At 35.7% G+C, this 24,179-nt stretch overlaps 1 protein-coding gene across 2 annotated transcripts; it reads left to right on the forward strand.

Moving 5' to 3' along the window:
• Window positions 1–24,179, forward strand: cdc42 (cell division cycle 42). Of its 2 annotated transcripts, none has more exons than XM_056467800.1 (6): window positions 1–67; window positions 11,852–11,994; window positions 12,146–12,218; window positions 12,579–12,688; window positions 15,451–15,648; window positions 22,792–24,179. In XM_056467800.1, the coding sequence occupies exons 2-6, from the start codon at window positions 11,890–11,892 to the stop codon at window positions 22,879–22,881; spliced, it is 576 nt and encodes a 191-aa protein (XP_056323775.1). In that variant the 5' UTR covers window positions 1–67; window positions 11,852–11,889; the 3' UTR covers window positions 22,882–24,179. The 2 variants fall into 2 exon arrangements, with proteins under 2 accessions (XP_056323775.1, XP_056323776.1); XM_056467801.1 differs by lacking the exon at window positions 22,792–24,179 and adding an exon at window positions 18,726–19,469.

Consider the following 24,179-nt stretch of genomic DNA (forward strand, 5'->3'; position numbering starts at 1 on the left):
GTTCTGGAAACCCCAAGCGCGCGGACCTGCCAACGCCCGGCGCAGAGAAACAAACAGAAAGGATACGGTGAGTGCCAATGACGCGCAAAATATTAACCCTATTTCTCTTTTTATAACCAACATCAACGCTTGACCCGGTGCGGTATCGAGTTGTGAATGTGTACGATATAAATAGATATGTTAAAAATGTGTATTTAACGAAGCAAACGTGCAAAACTGCACCGGAGGGCAGTTAGCACAGGAGGCTAGCTGACGCCGAGGAGAACCGGTCAGATTTTTACCACAGATAGGTTTACGAGTGTTATCATGCTACAGTATTGCATATTTAGTGTCTGTTCTTAGTTTAAATTATGTCAGTGTTGCATATAAAACTGTTTCTTGCATTCAGTCTGTCATCCGTTTCAGTCGCCTGTTGACGACGGGTAGCTGTCATAATTTATTTATATTTTCTAATCAGCGTATTGTAAAGTAGCTGATTTGTGTTAGAATCAGATTGATGTAACCTGGTTGTGTGCTGGGATTGTGCAGTGCTTGTTTGCTCAGCTGATCTGTGTTTTGGTGGCCTTCAGTTAACGTTGCACAGCATCATTGGAAATGGAAATGTGCTGCAATAATTTATATTTAATTATTTTGGCCCGAGTCTGCTTGTGTTGGTTTAATATGGATGACATTTTTGAGGATTGTGATATTGGTCTCAGCATCAATTAGCAAACAGCCATTTTAATTTCTCCCACTGCAAGCATGTCTGTCTGTCTATCTATCTATCTATCTATCTATCTATCTATCTATCTATCTATCTATCTATCGTATCACTACTTCAAGTAGTTTTGCTAAAGTTATTGTAATTAACCAAGTAAATTAGTATATATATATATATATATATATATATATATATATATATATATATATATATATATATATATATATATATATATAACTAAATAAATAAATATATATAACTAAATAAATAAATAAAATGATAAAAATGATTATGTATTTTGTTTATGGGCTTTTATTTATTTAAAAAATATAAATTTTTATACTGTTTACATAATAAAGCAATATTGATCTTTCGCTTTGTGTTATAATTTTATCTTTTCATTAGCATAAGTTAACAAAGATTTCATATTTTTCTTTGAATATTGCCATTTATGTGTACTTATGTAATTGATTTACTATTCAACAAATATTTCATGAAAAGATGAATGTAGATTTAAATTCTCACTCTGATTACAGATTAATTACTTTAACATAAAAAATAGTGACGATTTTGTGCTAATTAATGTGTGATAATTAAATGCTTTTTATTATTGTTATTATTAGGAACCAGGGTTGCACGGTATACCGGTACTGTGGTAGTATCACGATACTATCGCTTCAAAATACTGGTGGTATCCTCAATAACAGTCTATCTACAATAGATAATGTTGCATGTGGAAAAGTCACTAAAATGCTCGCATGTTTGTGCAACAGTAGACCATTTTATTTTAATAGTCTGTGGACCCCTTTAAGGTTGCAAGTTTTCTGATGTTTCAAACGCACATCTGTTCATTTCTGTTCCTCTCAATATGATTTAGTTACTACAACAATCGCGACAATCTCTTAAAACGAACGACTCACAAAGCGATATTTTGAATTACTTTGGATTATTACCTGATGAGACAGAAAAAATTAAATACATTTTGACCACTTCATATAGCCTAATTTTGTTGGAAAAAATGCTATTTTTGTAACAAATTTCATTTGATATATTTTGTATCTTTATTTTAATGTATTTTTTTGTTGGTCAGTTATGCACAAAATAAACAAATATAATAAATACGTTTTAGGTGAAGTGACATGCAAATAATACTTTTTTAATAATAAGGGAATTATGAATTAAATACAAGACCTATTATATCATGTAAAATGTAGTATTTCTGACAATTTGCTTTATAATTTGAGTTATGAATTACAGTATCGCAATACTACTTGGTATCATCATGAAACTTCAGCTGGTATAGAATCATAGATGAATTAATGGCATCGCGACAACCCTATTAGTAACACAACATTGAATAATCCATATCGATATTGTTCATGTGAAATGTTACATTTCAAGTCGTTTTTTGCTAAAGTTATTGTCATAATTTTAAATAAAATTATTAAAAAATGATTATGTAACACACACATTATTATTATTATTATCATATTATTATTATTATTATTATTATTATCATCATTATTATTATTATATAGGCTTGTAGGCTTCATCATTAAATTCATAAATAGTTAGACTGGTTTAGCAGATTTGTTGTTGTATTGGTATCAAGCATACTAGTTATTGTTTTCTGCTGCCAAACCTCATTTGTGGCAGCGATGTCTCTGTCTTTCTCTAACACATCCATGTATTCTATAGTCCATGTGTCTTCAGAACTCTTATTGGCTTGTCTGCAGCTTTTGGGTTGTTAAAATTCAAAGAAAAGCACTAATGGTGGATGTTTGCATTCATAGTGGTTTTTGATTGATTTCTGCTTGTAGATGAAATGATGTGGGTTACTAAAGCATCCCTCCCTCCCTCTCCGTTAGATAGAGAAGCACACGGCATACATTTTTACTTGCATCACTTTGTGTTTTGCAACAAATTCTTTGTCACTTCTGGTCATTGAGAAAATACTTTTCCTGCCACAAATGCATCGTTAAACTATCACAGGAAGAAGGCAGGACTGAGAAGAATGGACCAATGCTGCTAAAACTGAGTGGAGTTAGACGTTGAATCTGATATTCACATACATTTTCTTACTGATATTCACACAATCTTGTGGGTCTTTAAATAATAGCAACTGATAACTGTTGAATTTGATTAATCCGAAGTGTGAATCATAACTGGTTTTGCATAAAAGCCTTTCATTCTCGCAGCTTGGCTCAAATATTTATATCATTGTGCATTTATTGCCGAATATTATTAACAGTGCATTTCTATTGCAAATCTTGGTGTCAGAAGCGCATTTAAAATGGGTTCTATATTTTAGTTTATGGGCTTTTATTCAAAAAAATAATCAATTTTGCTACTGTTCACGTCATAAAGCAATATTGATCTTTTGCTTTGTTTTATAATTGAATCTTTTCATTAGCATAAGTTAGCAAATATTTCATATTTTTCTTTGAATATTGCCATTTATGTGCACTTATGCAATTGATTTAATATTCAATATGGCTGTATATGACAATATATCGTTTGAACATCGATTTCGCAATGTGTGTATCTGCAGTAGTCACATCGCAGGATTAGATTATTTATTAAAGATTAAAATATATTATTAAATATAATTTGTACAAATTTATGCAATGATGACCATGTTATTTTATATTTGATTGTTCAATTTCTGTACTTGAATACTGTTAGACTCCCCAGAAATCACTGTTTGTTTTTTATTTTCTGTAGTAATTTATTAATATCATTCACTGCATAACAAAGCACTTAAACATCCCAGTCGATCTAAATGAATAAAATCTTCCCAATTTCCCAAATTTTTCTAATCATTTGGTGAAATTCTGTTCACATCGCAGTAAAACAAAATATCGGAATGTCAGATTTTTCCAACATTGTGCGGTCCTACTGTTCAATAAATATTTTATAAGATGGAAAAAGATGAATGTAATTTTAACCCGTATGCCATTGACAGATTAATTACTTTAACACAATAAATTGTGATGATTATTGGATAATGTGTAATAAATAAATGTTTATTATTAATATTATTATTAGGAACACAACATTTAATAATTCGTATAGATATTGTCCATGTAAAATGCTACATTTGTAATTCCCGCCATATTCACCTTATTCTCCGTGTATGAGCGGGTGCAGCCATTTGAATCTTTTGGCTCGAGACTTCCAGTCTCATTTACTTCCATTTGTTTTTTAGATGTCAAAAACAGCTTATTTTGCTGCTTGATATTTTCTTATTATATTGTTCTATTTGTCTGTATAGTCATGCAAACATTTGTTTGTAGAGCAAGTAGTTTGATCGTTTTCTGCTGTTTATAATTCCAATTCAGTCGCCTATGAAAGAAATGACTGGGAAGTTCTAAAACAATCACAAAAACGAGCGCACTTCCGCATTGAATAAGGTCAATACAAGGGCTGCACGATATTGGAAAAATCTAACATTGCAATATTTATTTATTTTGCTATATATATTGTGATATGAATACAAATTTATAACGTTAGATCAATTGGAATGATTCCGCAGTGGAAGTGCATCTCTATAAAATCTAATAAACAGTCATTTAAACTTTATGGGATCCTCTGACACATTTTCATTGTTGTCTGTGCTATTTGCTGTGCATTTCTGTATTTTCATGCATAACTATCTATAAATACAATAAAAAAAAAACATACAACTGAAATAGTGTTTTATCGTTTCCCGAGTCTAAGAGTATTCAAGTAAGATTCTGACTGTATGATACCCTTGGATAAAAATATCACGGAATTGTGATTACTGCTCTAAAACATATCCTTTTTAAATGTCTGGCTTAAAAACAAAAACTTTTTTACCTTTTGAACACAATATATTTTATTTTGAGATGCATTAAAAATATTTTGGAAGAGTAAACATGTCAAGCTAAATAAATCATTGACTTCTGCTGTCTTCGTTTTAAAAACTAAATATTTCCTGCTGAAGATACTGCTGTCCTAAAAAACAAAAAAACGTAAACAAAATTGTGCACTTATTGTAGGAACGATATTGCAGAAAATTTTGACGGTTTTAAAATCTTGACTTTTCCAAACAGCGGTAAACCTTGAAAACGGTTATCATCCCATGCCTAATTGAATGATATAAACATAATTCAATAAAATGAATCGTAGCTAAGGTCACAAATAGTACAATCTTTTTATACCTGAATGCTTTTAAAGTCATTGTACAATCACAAGCATCAAAATCACGTGAATGATAAATTGTGATACAAACTTAACATTGCATATTCTGCGATGTGACTATTGAAAAGGATCACATTGTGATTTCGATGGTGAAACGATATATTGTGCAGCTCTACCATACACCTACAGCATTATAAATAATTGTATGTGTTCATAATAATGGCTGAAAAATATATTTCCTATTTAAATATCCGGAAATCTGGATTTGGGGGGAGGAATGGGAATTAGAGTTGAGACTGATTCAAAGCACAGGCTTGTCCAAATGTACCCTGGTTTTAAAGAGCAGGGATTTACTGTCTGGGTATGTGCATGAGTCTGGATTATATCGCTCTGAGCAGACTATTGCTTAAAGTGAACTGAAGATTGGCTCTAATACAGTTATTTCCTGTATATAACTGTACAATCTTGTTTGTCCTCATGGAAATGTGATTGCTTTGGATGCCAGTGCTTCCATGAAATAAATCAACATACAGTTGAAGTCTCAATTATTAGCCCTCCTGTGTTTTTTTTTTATTATTATTTTCTCAAATTATGTTTAACAGATCAAGATTTTTTTCACAGTATTTCCTATAATATTTTTTCTTCCAGGGAAAGTCTTATTTATTTTATTTTGACTCGTATAAAATACGTTTTTATAAATTTTTTAAAATCATTTTAAGGTCAATATTATTAGCCCCCTTAAGCAATATATTTTTTTTCGATTGTCGAGAGAACAAACAAACGTTATACAATAACTTGCCTAATTACCCCAACTTGCATAATTAACCTAGTTAAGTCTTCAAATGTCTCTTTAACCTGAATAAAAATGTCTAGTGAAATATTATGTGCTGTCATCATATCAAAGATAAAATAAATCAGTTATTAGAAATGAGTTATTAAAACTATTAGTTTAGAAATGTGTTGAAAAAAAATCAGCTTTCTTTTAACAGAAATTGGAGAGAGAAAATATACAGGGGGCTAATAATTCTGACTTCAACTGTTCAACACATTGTTTTTAAGTTTAAAGCAGATGAGACTAACTATTAAAAACAATATAACTTAGAGGTGCTTTATCTAATAACATTCTTGATAACAGTTTGTGTTGGACAGATTGATGGTGATGGACCCCGCCAGGTCGCTGGTCTTTGATTGTGTTTTCCACTGATGGTAGAATGAGGTCAGGCCATGTTTCCTCAGATTGCGGAAGGAAACAGCCGGGATGGGCTTCCATCTCCTCGTCCTGACCATCTGTGAGCTCGAAGGCTCACCCGCTTACTGCTGCAGAGCTCTGCAGAGGCTTAGCTGCTGCGCAGACGGCAGGAAGTGCTTCTCTCAGTCTTGTGCTTTAGTCCCCCGTTTCCCCTCCACACACCAAAGGAAAGGGATGTTGCCATATTATTTTCTGACCCAGTGTGTCCTGTTCACGCGCATGGAGTCTGTGCTGTGTGCATAGTGGTTTAGCACACTGACCCGCTGTGAGAGATGTGCCAAACCAATGACGTTATGCTCAAGTTTAAAGCCGCAGTGACCCACAATCAGAATGACAGAGCTGAGCTGAATGGCCCGTCAGAGAGGGGGAAATTTGAATGTTTTAAATGTGAAATGGATCCGTTATGAAATTAGAAAGATTTTCTAATATTCGCATCAGACAAAATTCTGCATGTATGTTGTAATAGTGTGTTTGTTTCTTTATTTAATTTGTAGTCGGTGTGTTTTTATAGTTTTTTTTAAGACCTTTATTAATTAAGTGTTCACACTAAAGTCTGAATTATACTTAAGCGTTCTGTAATCGCCATAGGCACAAGCCTTGCGTGTAGCCGTGCATTTATATTTCTGCCTTCTGTTTCTCTGCAATAACACTTCAGAAACGCCAGTTGTCTATGGAGTTTCTATCTTCCTCTGTGTCGAGTTTATTATATTGTTAACATGGCTCAAATCAGCCTTGATATGCAAAACATGCCAATAGCCCAGTGGTGAGCGCGTCGATAGGTGGCACTGAGGTGCTCACGGGGACCTGAGTTCAATTCCCAGCTCGAGGTCCTTTGCTAAGCATATATATATATATATATATATATATATATATATATATATATATATATATATATATATATATATATATATATATATATATATATATATATATATATATATATATATATATATATATATATATATATATATATATCGCGATATATATTGATATCGAAGTCTTGTCCAGCCCTATGCTAGATGAAACGCCAGTGTGGATGTGGATTGTTTTCGTTCTAAAATGACATTTTAAAACTAACGTATTGGTGTAAACAGGGCCTTAGTGTGTGTTTTTCGCAAATGGGTTGCTGCTGCGACGGGGTAAGAAGATCGCAATGCCAACTCAGAATCGTGATGGCGATGGACGATGGCATCGTCTATCGGCCCAACCCTAATGTGGATGGCACTAAATACACAAACGTGTTCTGAAATGTTTCGCTCATCTACACAGATACACACACTGCGCAACACACACACACACACAGAGACAGACAAACAGAGTGCGTTTAGGTTTGCACTCTTTTTGCACGTATATGTGACAGGATACAGGTTAATCTCCACTGCTGTATGAATATCTGTTATGTTAATGTACAAAATAAACCTGATTTAACGTCCACAAACCGCGATTGAAGCATCTTCCTTTTATAACTGTTCTAATATGCGGCTGTGGTGATAAAGTAAAGCTGAAGTGAATCGCTGTAATTCATTATACACGTGCTCTGTTTTAAAACATTTTAAACTTGTGAAACTCACTCTTGATCACGTTTGATGATGATTGATGATCCTAGCAAACTGAACAGATCTTTTATTCCTGGTTGCTTTGCACACGTCTGGTCTTGTTGATATGATTATACTCGTGACTACCGGGACATGTTAATGCGCGCAGCTGTCAATCAATATTGGTGGGCGGGGGTGACCGGACTCCTACGTTAAGTTGCGGTCGATCTGAAAACCGCTCCAATTGGTCCACTGTTTTAATGTTGTTAAATTGAAAAGAAAAAAAAAAAGCACTGGGTGTGTTTATATCACCCCAATATAACGGTCTATACACTATACGTGCACATATGTCTGTCCAAACAGCTTGAAAAGTAGATTTTTCACCATAGGTGCCCTTTAAAATAAAACACGCAGGACATCCGGGCATGTTTACATATTAATAAGTGTATTCTGTTTAAACACGCACCCGAAACCCAAATTGTCCTGCACGTCAGTCAGCGCTTACACATGCATTCACTGATTCAGAGGTTTTACTTATGAGTGGCGCTGATCGACGCACAGCTTTAATGGAAAGAGAGTGAATTCAGACATTTTTATATTAATTTCAACATGCTTTCAAGATTAAAGATATGAGAGAAATATGGGAAATTACCTAATAATGGGATATAATGGTAAAATATGAGACAATCCCGGCAAAGACAGGAGGGTTGTTATGTATGAAGTGAAGTGTTTGTCGAACAACGGCAAAACATATTTGCGAGGGAATGCAAAAACTTTCAAAAATGGCTACCTAATGTTTTTTTTTTTCTCCCACCCAGTTTTTTTTCTTCCATCCATTTTTTTTCTCCACCATCACGTCCCTTCTGGGTCTCCGTACAAATCTATTATGCATTTAAGGAAAACCATATAGTAGGCATTGAACAAACCATTTGCTTGGATGCGCATATGAGCCCATCATATAACAGACTAATAAAGGAAATTTATTACTGTGCAAATGTAACTGTCTGTGAGACATTGTAGGGTGTGAAGTTGATTTGAATATGACTTATTCTCTATTACCCAGCAGCAAACAGGGACAGATTAATTTCTCACATTTTGTGTTAGTTGCAAGCCAGGCCTGTCACAGTTTCTAAAGTGGGTGTTTTATACTTGCATGCAGATTAACAGTGCGGTTTGTGTAACGTGGCGATCTGTTCAGTGAAGGCTAATGTGAAAAACTTCACTCTGAGATTTTTTTTCTTCCAGTTTTTGTATTACACTGGCAAAGTGAGACGATATGATTACAGATTATAAGATCATTGCAGCTACTGCAGATTGTTATGTGAAATTTTTAACTGCATTTTGTTGATTTACAATCCATCATGACTCTGTGACTTCCCCAACTTGCAACTAGCAATTCATTAAAAGTCGCAGTTGACTGTCAATCAGTCAATGCTAGTTGTGCTGTATGTTTGTTTTGTGGTGGAGGGAACACTGATTTAGATCCTATGGTCAGATCAGATCATACAGTAGAGAGGACTTTAACTCTGCTGGACTCTGGAAGCCATACAAATTGCTTTCAAAGATGATTTGTGCTCTAGCCTTTAATTTCATACCATGCATTCACATAGGGCTTCAGCGTCAACGCTTGACCGAGGGCATGTATTGTCATAGCAGCGTCAGCCAATGAAATTATTGCACAATGGACTACTGTCTCAGCTGGAGTGTTTGCATAAAGCGATCTGATTGGCTGACACTTCCATTGGTGCTTAAAGTTGAGAAATCCCCAACTTCTGCAGCGAGCAACGCTGCTGAAGTGTCACCACAATTCAGTTTGTCAATGCTTGACGTCACCCATTTAAAGCAAATGGGAAGCGTTGATGCTGATGTCCCGTGTGAATGGGGCATAAGGTTGTTTAAGTCGGACTTGTTCAATAGAGATTAGATTTCTATGTTGACAGTAGTGCTGGGCGATATGGCCTTTTTTTTAAATCCCTGATTTTTTTATTAAATTTTTTTTAATCCAAAAAATTGATTTACGAAAGTTGAAGTTTATTAACCTGTATAATCTATATAACCTTATCATAATTAAAATCAATTATAGGATATACAATTGCTAAAGAAAAAAAGCTGTCATTTAAAGATCAAATTTAACAACGTCTATTTTTAATTGCATTATTTATAATATGAATAATTTAAATGAAACCTTTTAATACACTTACAGTGAAAGTAAACTCATAATGAGTGCTAAAAGGCACCTTTTTCAAGATGATTTATTTATTTATTTTAATGAACACATTCAGAGGTTTATTCAGTTTTATTTTGTGTCATATTAGTTCATATTAACCTTATTCTTCAGTGCGGATGTGTGCTTGTTTTTGCAATTGTTTTAGAACTAGAAATGACTAGGAATAATAAACGGCAGAAAACGGTCAAACTACTTGGTCTACAAACAAGTTTTTGCTTGACTATACAACCAAGGCAGAATAATAAAATGAGAAAATATCAGTTTGCTACATCAAGCAGCAAAACAAGCTGTTTTAACCTCTAAAAATGAGTGGAAGTGAATAAGACTGGAAGTCTCGAGCCAAAAAGATTTAAATGGCTGCGCCCGCTCGTACGCAAAGAATAAGGTGAATAAATGACTCTCATTACGCTAGTGGGTTGCATTTCATTGCTTTTTATTCGCGTCGGGTTGACGCATCTGGTAGATTGGTCTAATGCACTGAGCGAGTTTTGTCATTTATATTTGATATATAAATATCAGTTGATATTTAGTCATGAACGTCTTTGGCTAGTTCTTGTAATTTATCTGGAAACAGCAATGTTGGATTCCAACATTAGATCAGTAAGTTCCCTTCATGTTCGCGTCTTCACCTTAAATTGTCTTATCTATTACTACTTATTATGAGAAATAAGGTGTGGTGTGCATTTTTAAATAAGTGTGTGACTGAATGCATGACTGAAAGCCTGAATTATGCAGTTTTTTTTTTTGGCGGGTGTGTTTGTGCGCACATATTACATGCACCCCCCCCTTTCAAGGATCGAGCGCAACATTTCTCCAAATTCTTGCCTGCCCGCAGACGGCTGCCATGTTGTTTGTGTGTTTTTATGGCTAATCCAGGGGGAACTACAGGAGCCCAGAGGGGAGTGTCACGTGTTTGGGTGAAAAACGGTTTTCATTCAAGCAAATCGATGTGAACTTCACACTCAAGTTTATTGATTTATTGCCCAGCACTAATTGACAGTTTCTTTATATATTTCAGTGTTTCCGCTAGGATTTTTTCCAGCTGTGGCAGCAGGCCTTTATTTACACTGATCTACCCACTACCTGTGTCGTTATTTCAATGACAAATGTCGTGAGCGCAGTATTACAAGTCTAGATCGCATTTGTTATAGCCTACGTGCATGTGAATCTCATGTGAATGAGATTTCCTCTGCTCGTGCACAAAACTTCTTGCACGCCCCCTCAAATATACGCTGCTCAAGCGCAGATCTACTTGTGCCGTCTCAAATAAACGCTGCTGAAGTGCGATTGAGTGTGTTTATGTAACGAGTATGTCTCCAACATTTATTAGATTTGCTAGGAATATTTATGAATGTCTCTAATAAACCTACAGAGCGCCTGAAGTAAAGTGAAACGGCTATACGTCGTGTTTGCTGGCCTCACGCACCAGTCAGTCAGTCAGTCAGCACGTAGCCTTTAAGGGTTAAACAAATAACGCACAGCACTACTACAGTTACAGAAAAGTTTGCGCTGTTATAATTCACTTACCTTTTAATACGTTTAGGTCTGATTATCACCCGCTATTAAAAACCCCCACGACTGAATGTTTTGAATGAAAAGCTGTAATAGCCGTGGCGGGATCAATTTTGGCATGGCGCCCCGCCATGGAAGAATGAATGTAGCGGAAACCATGCATTTTTAATAGATGTTTAGGAGAATTGTTTTATTATTTAATCTGTATTATTTATTTTTAATACAATTAATTATGGACATTTAGTCCATCTTTTCTGGGTCACGTTATTATTGCTTTCCTTCAGTGTTTGTCCTGTACACTGTTGCTCCACACACACACACACGTGACAGTAGTGGACATGGAGGTGTTGTGTAATGCCACGTGTTATAGTGGGTCTATTTACACCTTTTGAACTTGAGACTGGAGAGCCAGCTATGACAGAGTAATGTTTCTCCTGTGTAAACGCTCTTGTTTTTCTTTGCAGATCTTGAATGAGAGCAGTGGATTTATAAAAGCACAGCTATGCAGACGATCAAGTGCGTCGTTGTTGGTGATGGTGCAGTGGGTAAAACCTGTCTATTAATCTCCTATACAACTAATAAATTCCCCTCCGAATATGTACCAACGGTGAGTACAGCTTTCCGGTTCATTTCACATTCTGTTACAAAAAGTCATGTCTTGACCTGTCTCGTTTTGGTCAAATTTCCTGCTGGATTTCAATGGCTGTATTTCCTTTGTGGTAGGAAAACAATGGTTACAATATTTGCTTTTCTTCCAGGTCTTTGATAACTATGCAGTTACGGTTATGATTGGTGGTGAGCCGTACACCCTGGGGCTGTTTGATACTGCAGGTACGGTATAATGATCTCTTTAATTAGCTTTCCTCATTAAGCTTTAATCGAAATATGTTTGAAGGAAGGGAAGTCTCCGGCTTTAAGTCTGTCTGTATTTGAGGGTGGAGTTCATATGCTGATGGGAAAGAAAAACATTCACCATCGTCATTGTTGTAGAAATTAGACCTCAGGAGCTTTGGAGAATTCCACACATTCCTGTGGAGGGTGGTTGAGCTTGGAACTGCTTTTTTGGAGGATTTGTGGGACCCAGAGTCTTTAACTGTGCATGTGCATTGGCTAAATGATGTCCATTGGTTATTCTGGATGGAAAATGCATTCTTGGATTGAATTTCTGCTTTTGTTTCCATCCCTCTCCAGGTCAGGAAGATTACGATAGATTACGACCCCTGAGTTACCCTCAGACAGATGTCTTCTTAGTCTGTTTCTCAGTTGTTTCACCTTCTTCGTTTGAAAACGTCAAAGAAAAGGTGAGCTTCAATCATTCACACCCACCAGGATGATACATTTTGGTGTCTGGGCTCTTTTTTTGGTGTATCACGTTTCTGGCTTTACGTGCAAAATGATCCTCTGCAATTTTGTCTCTTAAAGGGATAGTTCACTTCATTCTGACAGTTGTTATTGTTTACTCACCCTTTACTTGTTTCAAACTAGGCATGAGATATTTAAGGCCTCGTTTACACTGCCAGTTAAATGTGACCCAATTCCGGTTTTTGTGACATTTTCCGACATATGACATTTGTGTCATATGTGACACAGATTGGATCTGTTTTATAACCGCGTAAACACGAAAAAACGAATGCATTTGGATATTCAGAGATCGATTTTTAGGCCTTCACCATATGTGGAAATAAATCTGGTATAAATCAGATATGTGACAATGCGACTAGCATGTAAACAGGCAGATCAGATTTATTGAGGCATTCCATTTTGTACGTCACTAAACTTAATGTTTAATGACGTAGAAGGAAAAGCGTGTGTGAGACGCCAACAAGGTAAACAACAACAAAGGAAACATGGAGGAAAGTGGTCAGTCACCACAATTTGCTGCCACCAGACCTGAGATCTCTCTAGTACCCGCAAATTCCTCTGAATGGTGGTGGACAACATATATAAACCTTAGGCGCAAGCTGCAATGACGGCCCTTTCCCTAAAAGCTAAAAGCAAGACAATTTCTTCCATCGTAGCTAGTGTGGCGCAGGTGCTAGAACCCGCCTTTACGCATGCACTACGTTGTAAATTGTATGGCAAGTGTAAACGCATGAATCGGATATGGGTCACTATTAAAAGGACGTGTAAACAGGCATCAAGGCCTGACAGTGTAAACGGGGCCTAAGACTTTGACTGTATGGTAACCTTGGATAAAAATTTCATGGTATTGTGAACACTGTAGTCCCTCGCTATAACTGTGCATTCACACTGAAGGCGGTGAGAGCATCACAGGTTGCTCTGGCTGCCCTGGAGACAATGCTGTCTGCCTTCAGCTCCGGCGGTGAGAGTGTCAAAATTTGCTACATTGATCTCGTATTTACAGGGGCCGTTGCAGCATATCATATCAGTTCCTGCATAAAACATGCTTTCTAGCATGAAAATGTTACACATTTTTTATCAAATTCATTTAACAATGGATGATCAAGTTGCATGTGGTGTGGCTTTGCTCCACTTGATTATACAATATGTCCATATGTCTGAACTATCCTGAAGCAGCAATACTGTTTTGTACTGTCGCATGAGATTCCCGCTTTAAAGAAAAATATATACAACATTAATGCACATCAGTAACTTATTCAATGCATGTTCCTGTAAGAAAACATTGCAAATAATAGGAAATCCGGCGACCACAATATTCAAACCCTTGGGAACAACTGTGGTCTGAACTAAAGATCACAGTGACTGCGCTCTCTGGACTCCTCTCAAGCGGTGGACTTTCGCTTTCCAATTGCTTGACGCCGAACCGCGTCATAGCTCATTACCATAAAGTTAACTTGATTTCAACTCTCCTCGACGCCCACACCGCTTATCGACGCCGGCTCTTATTGAAAATGAATGATTTCCAGCTACTTTGACGTTCTTGCTGCTTTTGGTGTGAACGTACAGTAACACTGTTCAACTTCGCAGTTTTGCAGATTTTTTTTGTGCAATTTGAAATGCTTTTTTTTATTTTATTATTATTATTTTTTTAACAGCGCATTGTATTCTGTGTCCTGATTGGCTGTAGACTATTGTCAATCAATCTCCTTCGTTTCTCCTGTACAGTACAGAATGCATTCAGCTTGCCAAATTAACTTAAATCTTCGCACGCTAGCAGTGTGAGTTCCAACAAGGATGCAAAAAGAGTTGTAACTGTTTGTAGCACTCTCTGCATTGTTTAGCTACGACTCGGACACTATTCATATTTCATATAACAGCCATAGTTTAGACTGTTTGTCCCAAGGTAGCTGTTCTGACACAGCTGGTTTCGGGTAGGGGGATGATGGAGATGGTGTGGTGTCAGGTTGGCGTAAACTTATGATGGAACTGCTTCAAATGGTGGAACAGATTTGATCTGTTCCCGCTGCAAGTTGGCACCACTCTCCGGCACCGAAACCTGTAGTTTATCGGAACTTAATAAGCCGAACCACTTCCATACCACTCTCTTATCAACTATTTCATCTGTGGAACCTTGTTCATTAACATCTGTATTCAGGGCACTAATTTTGTAGCTAAAACTTTCTGCGACGGCGATTAACCAGTTGCTGAGTGCTAGAGTGTCTGTGATGTACGTCATCACACAAGTGACATCACGTTCTTTCTGATGGCTAAGCACTGGCCGTCACTCAGTGACAAGTGATAATGTATAAAATTTTATCATGAATCATAATAAATCATATATCGCGATATACATTTATATCGAATCATTGTCCAGTTCTATGTTTAGATAAATTATGTACGATGCAATTTGTAAAGTATATTTTCAGTCTTTTAGTCGCTGTATTGTACAAGAGACCTTCTGTAGCTTTTGTTTACCAAACAATTGGTTCTAATATTTTGATTGCATTTTATTTTTATTATTTTATTCTTGTATTTTATTTCATGTGTTTTAAATTTTTATTTTTCTGCATTAATCATCTGTTTTTTTTTTTTTTTTTGACAAAATTTTGCGCAGAAATAACCAAAATAGATAAATAAAAAGTAAATTAACCACGTAAATTAAGGGAAAAAATGGTTTGATCATTAGGCTTTTATTTTTCAGTGGGTACCTGAGATCACCCACCACTGTCCAAAGACCCCTTTCCTGCTGGTGGGGACGCAGATTGATCTGAGAGATGATCCTTCTACTATCGAGAAGCTTGCCAAGAACAAACAGAAACCCATCACTCCGGAGACGGCAGAGAAGCTGGCCCGCGATCTGAAGGCCGTCAAATACGTGGAGTGCTCCGCTCTGACGCAGGTGAGTGGGGTCACATGATGTCATAATGTTCATGGACATATATCATCCACATTACAAACAGAAACTGCCTGTCTAGTTGGTCATTTATCATTGTAGTATGTGCTCAGTTAGACTTTCTCTCAGTTAGGTTTCAGGTTTTGAATAACCTTTTGATTAATTCTCTTTTGTTAGTGTACTGATGATATATTGTTTATGATTTGACGTAGCTGATTGTTGAATCAAAGTCTTTAACAAGAAAGTGGAAGCTTCATTGGTCAAGAGGCTCAGAGACATTGGTGACTTTTTGTTTTTGAAATCATAAAGTCTTTTGAGGATTAATCTTTGGTTTGGTTTTATGATCAAAGGTTGATCTTTTATTGGCCATCTATACTATTGCCTGTTGATATGTTTATATTAAGGCTCCGATATACTCACAACATTGTTCTTTTTCGGTTAGGGGTAAAAAAAAAAATACAAATACCTGAGCAGTGGTATACTGTTAGCATTAACATTCCTATAATGAATTTCTGCGTTTTTACCATGCACTTGCTTCTCAGTAACAAAATAAATGGCTAAAATGACTGGTTTCAAGCTCCTGAAATTAACTCTAAGGAAACATTTTGGCCAAATTCTGTTCAAAATTCTTCTCTTGAAGTATATTGGGGCCTTTAAAATTCAAAGTATTGTATAGGTAAGTCTTGCTTTATGGAATAATTTGTTTGATAAAGACTACATGAAATGGCTTATCCAGACTGTCAGGAGTGTCAACATGGTTTCAAGAGGGTGGGATTCAATGTATTTTTACAAAAATTAATATTTAGTTCATGTAAGTGTTGTCATCATACTGGAATTCGGTATCAATCAGTGCTTACATTTTAAAAACGTCCGTTTCCCGGGAACATTTGAGCGCTGTTGAGCACGTTCTTAAACACTGCTGATTTGCCATTGTGTTGGCCGTGAAGGTCATCAGTTCACCGAACTCACCACTGTTTACTGTTTAATCACGGCCCATCGCAGTAATTTCTGTTGAGAACGTGAACACAATCAGCACTGTTTAACAGGGTTTATACAGTCATGGAAAACCTGGAAAAGTCATGGAATTTTGACATGGCATTTTCCAGGCCTGGAAAAGTTTTGGAAAAGCAGAAAAACCCGCAATGTTTTGGAAAAGTCATGGAAATTACATTTAGTCATTTCAAGAGTTCGCACTTAACTGATGATTGATTATAAAGCTTGTTTGGCATGCTGTCCCGGGAGAGAGCCCTGAGGTCATAAGATCCTCGAACCCGGGGCTACCTCCCGTTTGCACAGTGAGAGGGGATTTTGAGCTCAGGTAGATCTCGAGAACTCCCCTGCTGTAGTAGCTAATGAACAGACAGTGATCTCTCTTAAGAGATAACTACTTACTAGGAGCATGTCTATGGTGGCGATTTGGATTAGTCAATTAACTTAAGTTGCCTGTTTTTGAATGTGGGAGGAAACCGGGAGACCGGGGGAAACCCATGTGAGCACGAGGAGAACGTGTAAACGCCCCACAGAAATGTCGGCTGGCTTGGGAAGGACTAGAACCAGTGACGTTCTTTCTGTGAGGCAACGGTGCTAACCACTGGCCACTGTGCCACCCATCTAGGAAAAGAGGAGGAGTAGGGGTGGAAGGGGAGATTCTTTCAAACGAAGATGGCTGTTATATGGAACTTAGGGTATTTATAGTGGCTTAGGAATCGTCTGATTGGTGAATCAACCATTGAATAATGCGGGACAGGCTGCAAGCAATCATAAGCACATGATCCTCTCGAAATTAGTTTATAAATAAACTTCACTTAGCATATGTTTTCGTTACCGACTTAAGCTGCGGTCACACTGGGCTTTGTGTGTGCGAAATTCTGTCGTGCTGCGCTGCGAAAAGAGGCGGGATTAAACAAGATGATTAGACATTAAAAAAAGCGAGCGATTGCTCCATATTTTAAATTTCTGTCCAGAGAGGTCATGTTTTGATCCTCGATTGGTCTCACGCAGTCAAGTGATGCGATTTCGCAGGTCAGAGTTCACCAAGCTTGAACTTTGCACCGCAGCAACCTGCGAAACTCGACGCATGACCTTGCGTTTCCGGTCTGACGCATTCGCGTGCGTATGAATGGAAGTCTATGGGAGGAAAAGTCAAGTGTGACCGCAGCTTAAAGCTGCTGTCACACTCGAGCTTGTGCTTGCAAAATTCTGCGAAAAGTGCAGTGTGATCGCAGCTTTATAATAGAAGTAGTTTTACCTGCTATTACTAGTTTAAGAAATATTAAGATTATCTAAAATTAGTTTGACAAATATCTGTACATTGGAATGGAGGTTAGTTGTTTTACTACTTTTCTTTTTTTGGCCAAAAACATGCTCTCACATTATTAGTGCTGTGTAAGCATCATCTATTTTACATAGAAATAAAAATAAATTGAAACTATTGCGTGTTTTAAGATATGATGTAATAAATTAAAACATTTCTTATGATTTACCATGTATATGTAGACATTACATGAAACATTAGGTCATGAAAATTGACATAAGTTCTGAAAAAGTCATGGAATGTTTGTAGTAAAAATGTATATGAACCCTGGTTTAAGAATGTGCTCAACAGCACTCAAACGTTAGCGGGAAATGGACGCTTTTGAAATTTCAGTATCAGTTGGTAGCGAATTCCAGTATCTCAACAACCCTTGTTCATTCTACTGTAATTTAATGTTGTCTTTGTTTGACAGGATGGTTTTACTGTTTAGTAGGAAAAATAAATCCGACCGTTTTGGATCGCAATAAATGTGAAGTTATGTGAAGGTTATTTTATTATTTTGTGTATTTTATTTTACCACTCCTTTGTATTAATCGCTGTAATTGTTAGTGTATTTAGGCCTTTAGAATTAGCTGCTAGTTTATCTTTCTGTGCAACAAGCTCTTCTACAAGCAGCTTCTCTCTTCCTCACTAGCTGCTCTGCTCTTTTGAAATGTGCTAGTTCCTCTCTATATCTCACCTCTTCTTCTTCTCTCTGTTTCTCTTCTGATTTCTGTAACTGCTAACATTGGTGCTTTTATTCTGTTTCCCTTCCCTTCTGTGTTCATAGCGAGGTCTGAAGAATGTATTTGATGAAGCTATCCTAGCTGCCCTCGAACCTCCTGAAACGCAGCGAAAACGGAAGTGCTGTATATTTTAAACCTCTCTCTCTCTCTTTCTAACTCCCCACACTTCCCCAGATGTTTGCTGCTTCCTTTAGTTACCTCTTGCTCCACAGAAATGACAAGTTTCCCGATCTCTTAAGTGACGTCATAAATATGTATCTTGTTTCACCAATACTAAAGGATTTGCTTTTGCTGGTTTTCTTTTTTTTACTTTTTTGTCGTCTTTGGAGACTGCTAAAGTTAAACCCAGCTCTTGGGAGAGAAATTTGTCTCCATTCTGCAGATTCTTTTTTATTATTTCTGCACTTTGAGTTTTAAAATAAAACATGTGGAAGTTTACAATGAAGGATTGCATATATAGTTTCTTTGCTTTTAAGTGCTGATATGTTGCTTTTGGACTTATTTAAAGTCTACATTTCAATGTTACTGTTATTGCAGAGCAGACCAAGGTAAAATAGTTCAGTACATTGCAGTTTGTTTGCATTTCTAAGAATCCTTATGTCAGTGTATTTATTTTGTACTTTAACAGTTGTATCATAAAATTAATTCTAAACTTATTAACTTATGGCTACAGTTTGCAATTTGGTGCCATTCTTATCCATACAACGTCTTGAGAGTTTAAATGGCTTGATATAATCCTGTGAAAAATGATTTGTGCCATTAATAAAGGACAGCTGCAATTGCCATTACTTAATGCGTCTCTCTCGTTAATTATGCGTTTGTGGTTTTTAAACCAAACAATGAATGGGGTGTGTATAGGAAGTTTGAACTAGGGCTGCAGGATATCGTAAAACTGACATTGCGATTATTTAGATTTTCTGCGATTTGTATTGCGATATTCCACAAGTATTTGAATAGCTCTATTAGGGTTGGGCGATGACGACCAATTTGGCATCTTACATTGTCTAATGTGAAACATTGTAATGGACGATTATTTATTAATAATTTATTTATTTATTACAAATTAATTATTTGTAGCTTACCATTTCCTGCATGGTCTTTATTTTACCCATAACCAAATCATATATAGAAATAAAGATAAGTTGCGCACAAATTACCACCTGTCAATCACTTTTTCCACAGGATTCTGGCATGAATAGGCAGAGTGATCTTTGTCGTTTTAATGGCATCGACAAACTTGGTTGGTAAAAAGGTGCACAACCAACAGGAACCAACCAACAGTATCTAAGGTTTTCACTGAAATTACTAAGTACAAGCGTGAAAGCAAAAGATTGAAGCAGTGTACTGATGCTGTGACACGTTACCTGATAGATTCACAAGAGCGAAGAGTCGTTAGATAGAGACGAGACGAATTAAATATGACGTTTAACAACTATAGTGAGACGTGATCCAGCGGTACATCCTTGATAAACTGTCCGACGTGCACTGCTCTCTGGAGTTTTGCGCTTATTTTAGATGGATTGGGATGATTTTGTATGGGAGCACATCTGCATAAACTATTAATAAACAAAGTACAAGCTAAAACAGTAGAGCATTTATAGCTAAAATAGTAGAGCTAAAATAGAGAGCTAAATGGTGTAGAGCAAATATACACAAATGAAGGAGTACAGTATTCGGTAACGAATAAAATAATCAAATGTACAATAAAGCTGTATAGTCTTCATTGTGTAAAAAATTAAATACAATTCATCTTTGTTAAAGCTACAAATGTAAAGCCCAAATGCTTTAAAGTAGCTTAACATGTTTACACAGGCCTTAAAAACACACACAACTGATACACTTTCATTTATTATGGTTAAACTGAAATGACTCTTGTGGATTCACACATTGTGATATCGATGCTAATACGATATATTGTGCAGCCCTACTTTGTGCTAAAAAATTGTAGATCATGTACAAAGCACAATCCACATCTACCTTCCACGAGCTGTTTCCAAATAAATCCTCGTCATTATGTCTGACACAGTGGGGTCTTGTCACAGCCTTCATTTGAGACATGCTAACAGCGCTGGACTGGACAATAACTTCTCTGACGAGTCTTCTGAGAACAATGTCGTCAAACAATGTCATACTTATTGTTTCCAAGCGCCCAGCAGTTCCTTCTTGGCCCTAATCTGGGCATGTGCACAGAAAGCCTATTGTATGTGTTTTCCCGTGCTTTAACCATCACCTGACTTTGTCAACAAACAAATGTGATCTGAAATTTGGCAAGAGTTTTTTGCTCATTAAGCCCAGGTGAGGGCAGACTTTAGCACTTTCACACTGCAGGCTTCATTCTCTCGAAGTTCATTTGTCTCCGTCTGTGTTTATTTCACCCAGAGGCTTGAGTTTCTGTTTGACCAGCCCCTCACCTCACCAACCCTTCGGTCTCTGAGCCTTGTGTTTGCTTGCACTTCCACTTTCTTGTTTGACACTTTGTGTTGTGCTATAATGCCTGTTCAGCATGGCTGATTTTTGAGTTGATTTAAGTTTACTTATTTCAAACCAAGTAGTTGGTGCTAAAATATAGAGAGTTGCGCCAACCAAATTTATATTTAGGTCACTAGAAGACCCACATGCAATCTGTCCGCAGAAATGTTGTTAGTCATGTTATTCAACACATCCCACATGTTCATAATATTCAACACATCCCACATTCAATTACTTTTTAGCTACTAATAGTGTAACTTCATCATAAACCATTTGAAAAGACTCTCTAACACTTTTGAATAAATGTATTGAGATTTATTTATTTATTATGTATTTATTTATTATTATTAAATTATTTATTTTTGTTTTATTTATTTATTATTATTTTATTGTTTATTTGTTTTGTTTTTATTTATTTTTTAATATTTATTTACATATTTTATATTATTTTAATTTTATATTATATGAATTTTGTATTATATATTTTATATAATATATAAAAGAAAAATAAATAAATATAAATATATATATATATATATATATATATATATATATATATATATATATATATATATATATATATATATATATATATATATATAAATGTGTGTGTGTGTGTGTGTGTGTATATATATATATATATATATATATATATATATATATATATATATATATATATATATATATATATATATATATATATATTTAATAGTATATGGCCCTATATGAAATATTTTTATTATTTCACTTTTTTCATGTAATTGTTTCTCTAAATTTAATTTCAGCTGTCAAAAAGCTTGTTGAATACTTTTTTGTAAATTTTATGAACTTGTACGATTGTCTTTTAGTATTATTATCAGATTTTGTCTGTTCTTGCATGCCTAAAACACCACAATAAATGCATGATTATTAATGTATTATATTTCATTGTTATATTATATTATTATATTATAGTATATTATTCTAATAACCCTGACTCCTATTATATATAGATTATTGTTGTTTATAGCTTTACCATTTCTCTGTTAGTTAAAAAATACATTGTACTATACCATAGAAACAGGTCTATATTTAATAATATTTTCAAATTAAAATCAGACTTTTTCATTGGTGAAGAAGCTTTGAGTTTGTGTATCTCTGTTTACATTTAATGTAAATTATGATTTTATTTGTCACTACTGTGACTGTTATGTGCCATTTCAAAAGACATTTGGACGAGATTTAAAACCATTTTGCAGATTTTTATTTTTTTTTTTGTAAAAATGCACGAATTACATCAACAAATTTAGTGTGCGCCCTATTATGAAAACTTTCTAATTGGTTCTTGTGCTCTTTTCAACTTACTCCCATTTGGTGTTTTAGGTTCCACTGTGAATGTAGCTTCATGGCATATGCACATCCTACACCTTTTACATTTATTTTATGCTTTTTTTATGTTTTTTTTTTTTTTTTTTAATGTTTTTATGTTTCTACGTTGCTGTTATTATTATTTTTTTGCATTTTCAGATGCCCAAAGTCATTCAGATGTTGCTTCTGTTTCAGAAATTATTTTATACCCCAACCCACCCATTGATTTTCTTTTCTTTTTCTGTGTGTTGACCCATGTTGAGTGTCCATCTCTCCCCTGCTTTGTGTTCACAGAAAGGCCTTAAGAACGTATTTGATGAGGCGATTTTGGCAGCCCTGGAGCCCCCAGAGCCCAAGAAGAAGCGTAAATGTGTGCTGCTATGAGCGTCCACTTTCCCATCTCTCTCTCCCCCCTCTCCCTTCTTTGCTCTGCTAAGGCTGGTTCACAGCTTTACACACTCTAAAACAAAAAAGCAATGTGTAAAAGAAGTGAGTTTTCAATATTTGCTCTGCAATAAAGATATAAAAGATTACCCACCATGCACATAAACACATGAACACACACAACCCACATGCCCATTAATATTAAAACCTAGAGGGCCTTTTCTAGTTTTGATTCCAGGGGCTTTAGTTCTGTACTTCATGGTGACATTTATTAGAGATGCTGCCTTGGTTTGCAAGCTGAGTTTTGAACGTTTAAGTCGGTCAAAGTAACACATACAGTAGTAATGCTTTGCAGGCATGCTCGATCTCTAAAGTAGATTTCAGGTTGTATCAGTTTCCATTGTACGCCGTTCAAAATGGCTCTCGAGTCACGTGACCTGAAATGACACTTCACTAGCCTAAGAAATAAAAGCATAGAATTAATATATTTCCAGAAGTGTTCGCAAGTATGCTGTAATCTCTCTTTTTCTCTCTCTCTCACCATTGAACATCATCACCAGAAGTGCTTAGAAATAGCTCCTTTATTCTTTGCCAATTGTCCCATTTGATAGGCATTCAAAACAGTGGCCCTGTAAATGGTTGCAGTTGTTTTCTGTGCATAATTGTTTGACTCCTCATATGAAAAATTTGGTCTCTCAAGCAGGGAACTTTCTAACAGTGTTAGCAGAACAAGTGGCGTGTTCTAATGCGTTGCTCGGGACCATGGAAGCGTTTTTTTCCAGAACTTGTGATGCATGTAGGTAAGCCTCCAGGTTCCTTTTGAATAGGTTATCATTAATGAATAATAATGTAAGCTGACAGACGTTGTTGTAGGCTCCAGTTGTTTTTATTTTACCAAATGTTTTTTGCTGTTTCTTTGTGATTTATTTTTTGTTTTTATCTTAATTTTTTGTTTTCTTCAAATGTTTATTTCACTGCTTTTGTTTTGGGGCTGGATCCCAGCAATTCTCTGATCCATCTGTGCGTATGTTGTTGTTGTTGTTGTTTTTTTGTAAGAAATTTGTTGTAGTCAAGATAACCTCGCTCTCTCTCAGACTTTAAACCCTGAATAGAACCAAGTTTCATACTGTAACACAGGTGGATCAAAGTTGGTTTGATTTCCAGTCTTTTCCCCCCCTCCCTAGTTACTTGTTTTTTGTTTTGGTGAAAACCAAATGCTCTGTATGAAGTCTTTCCTTTGTACTGTATATGCATTATTTTGAGAAAAAAATATTAAACTTATACCTTAATTGCCTTTA

Source organism: Danio aesculapii, chromosome 11 (assembly GCF_903798145.1).
Source record: "Danio aesculapii chromosome 11, fDanAes4.1, whole genome shotgun sequence".
Lineage (NCBI taxonomy): Eukaryota > Metazoa > Chordata > Actinopteri > Cypriniformes > Danionidae > Danio > Danio aesculapii.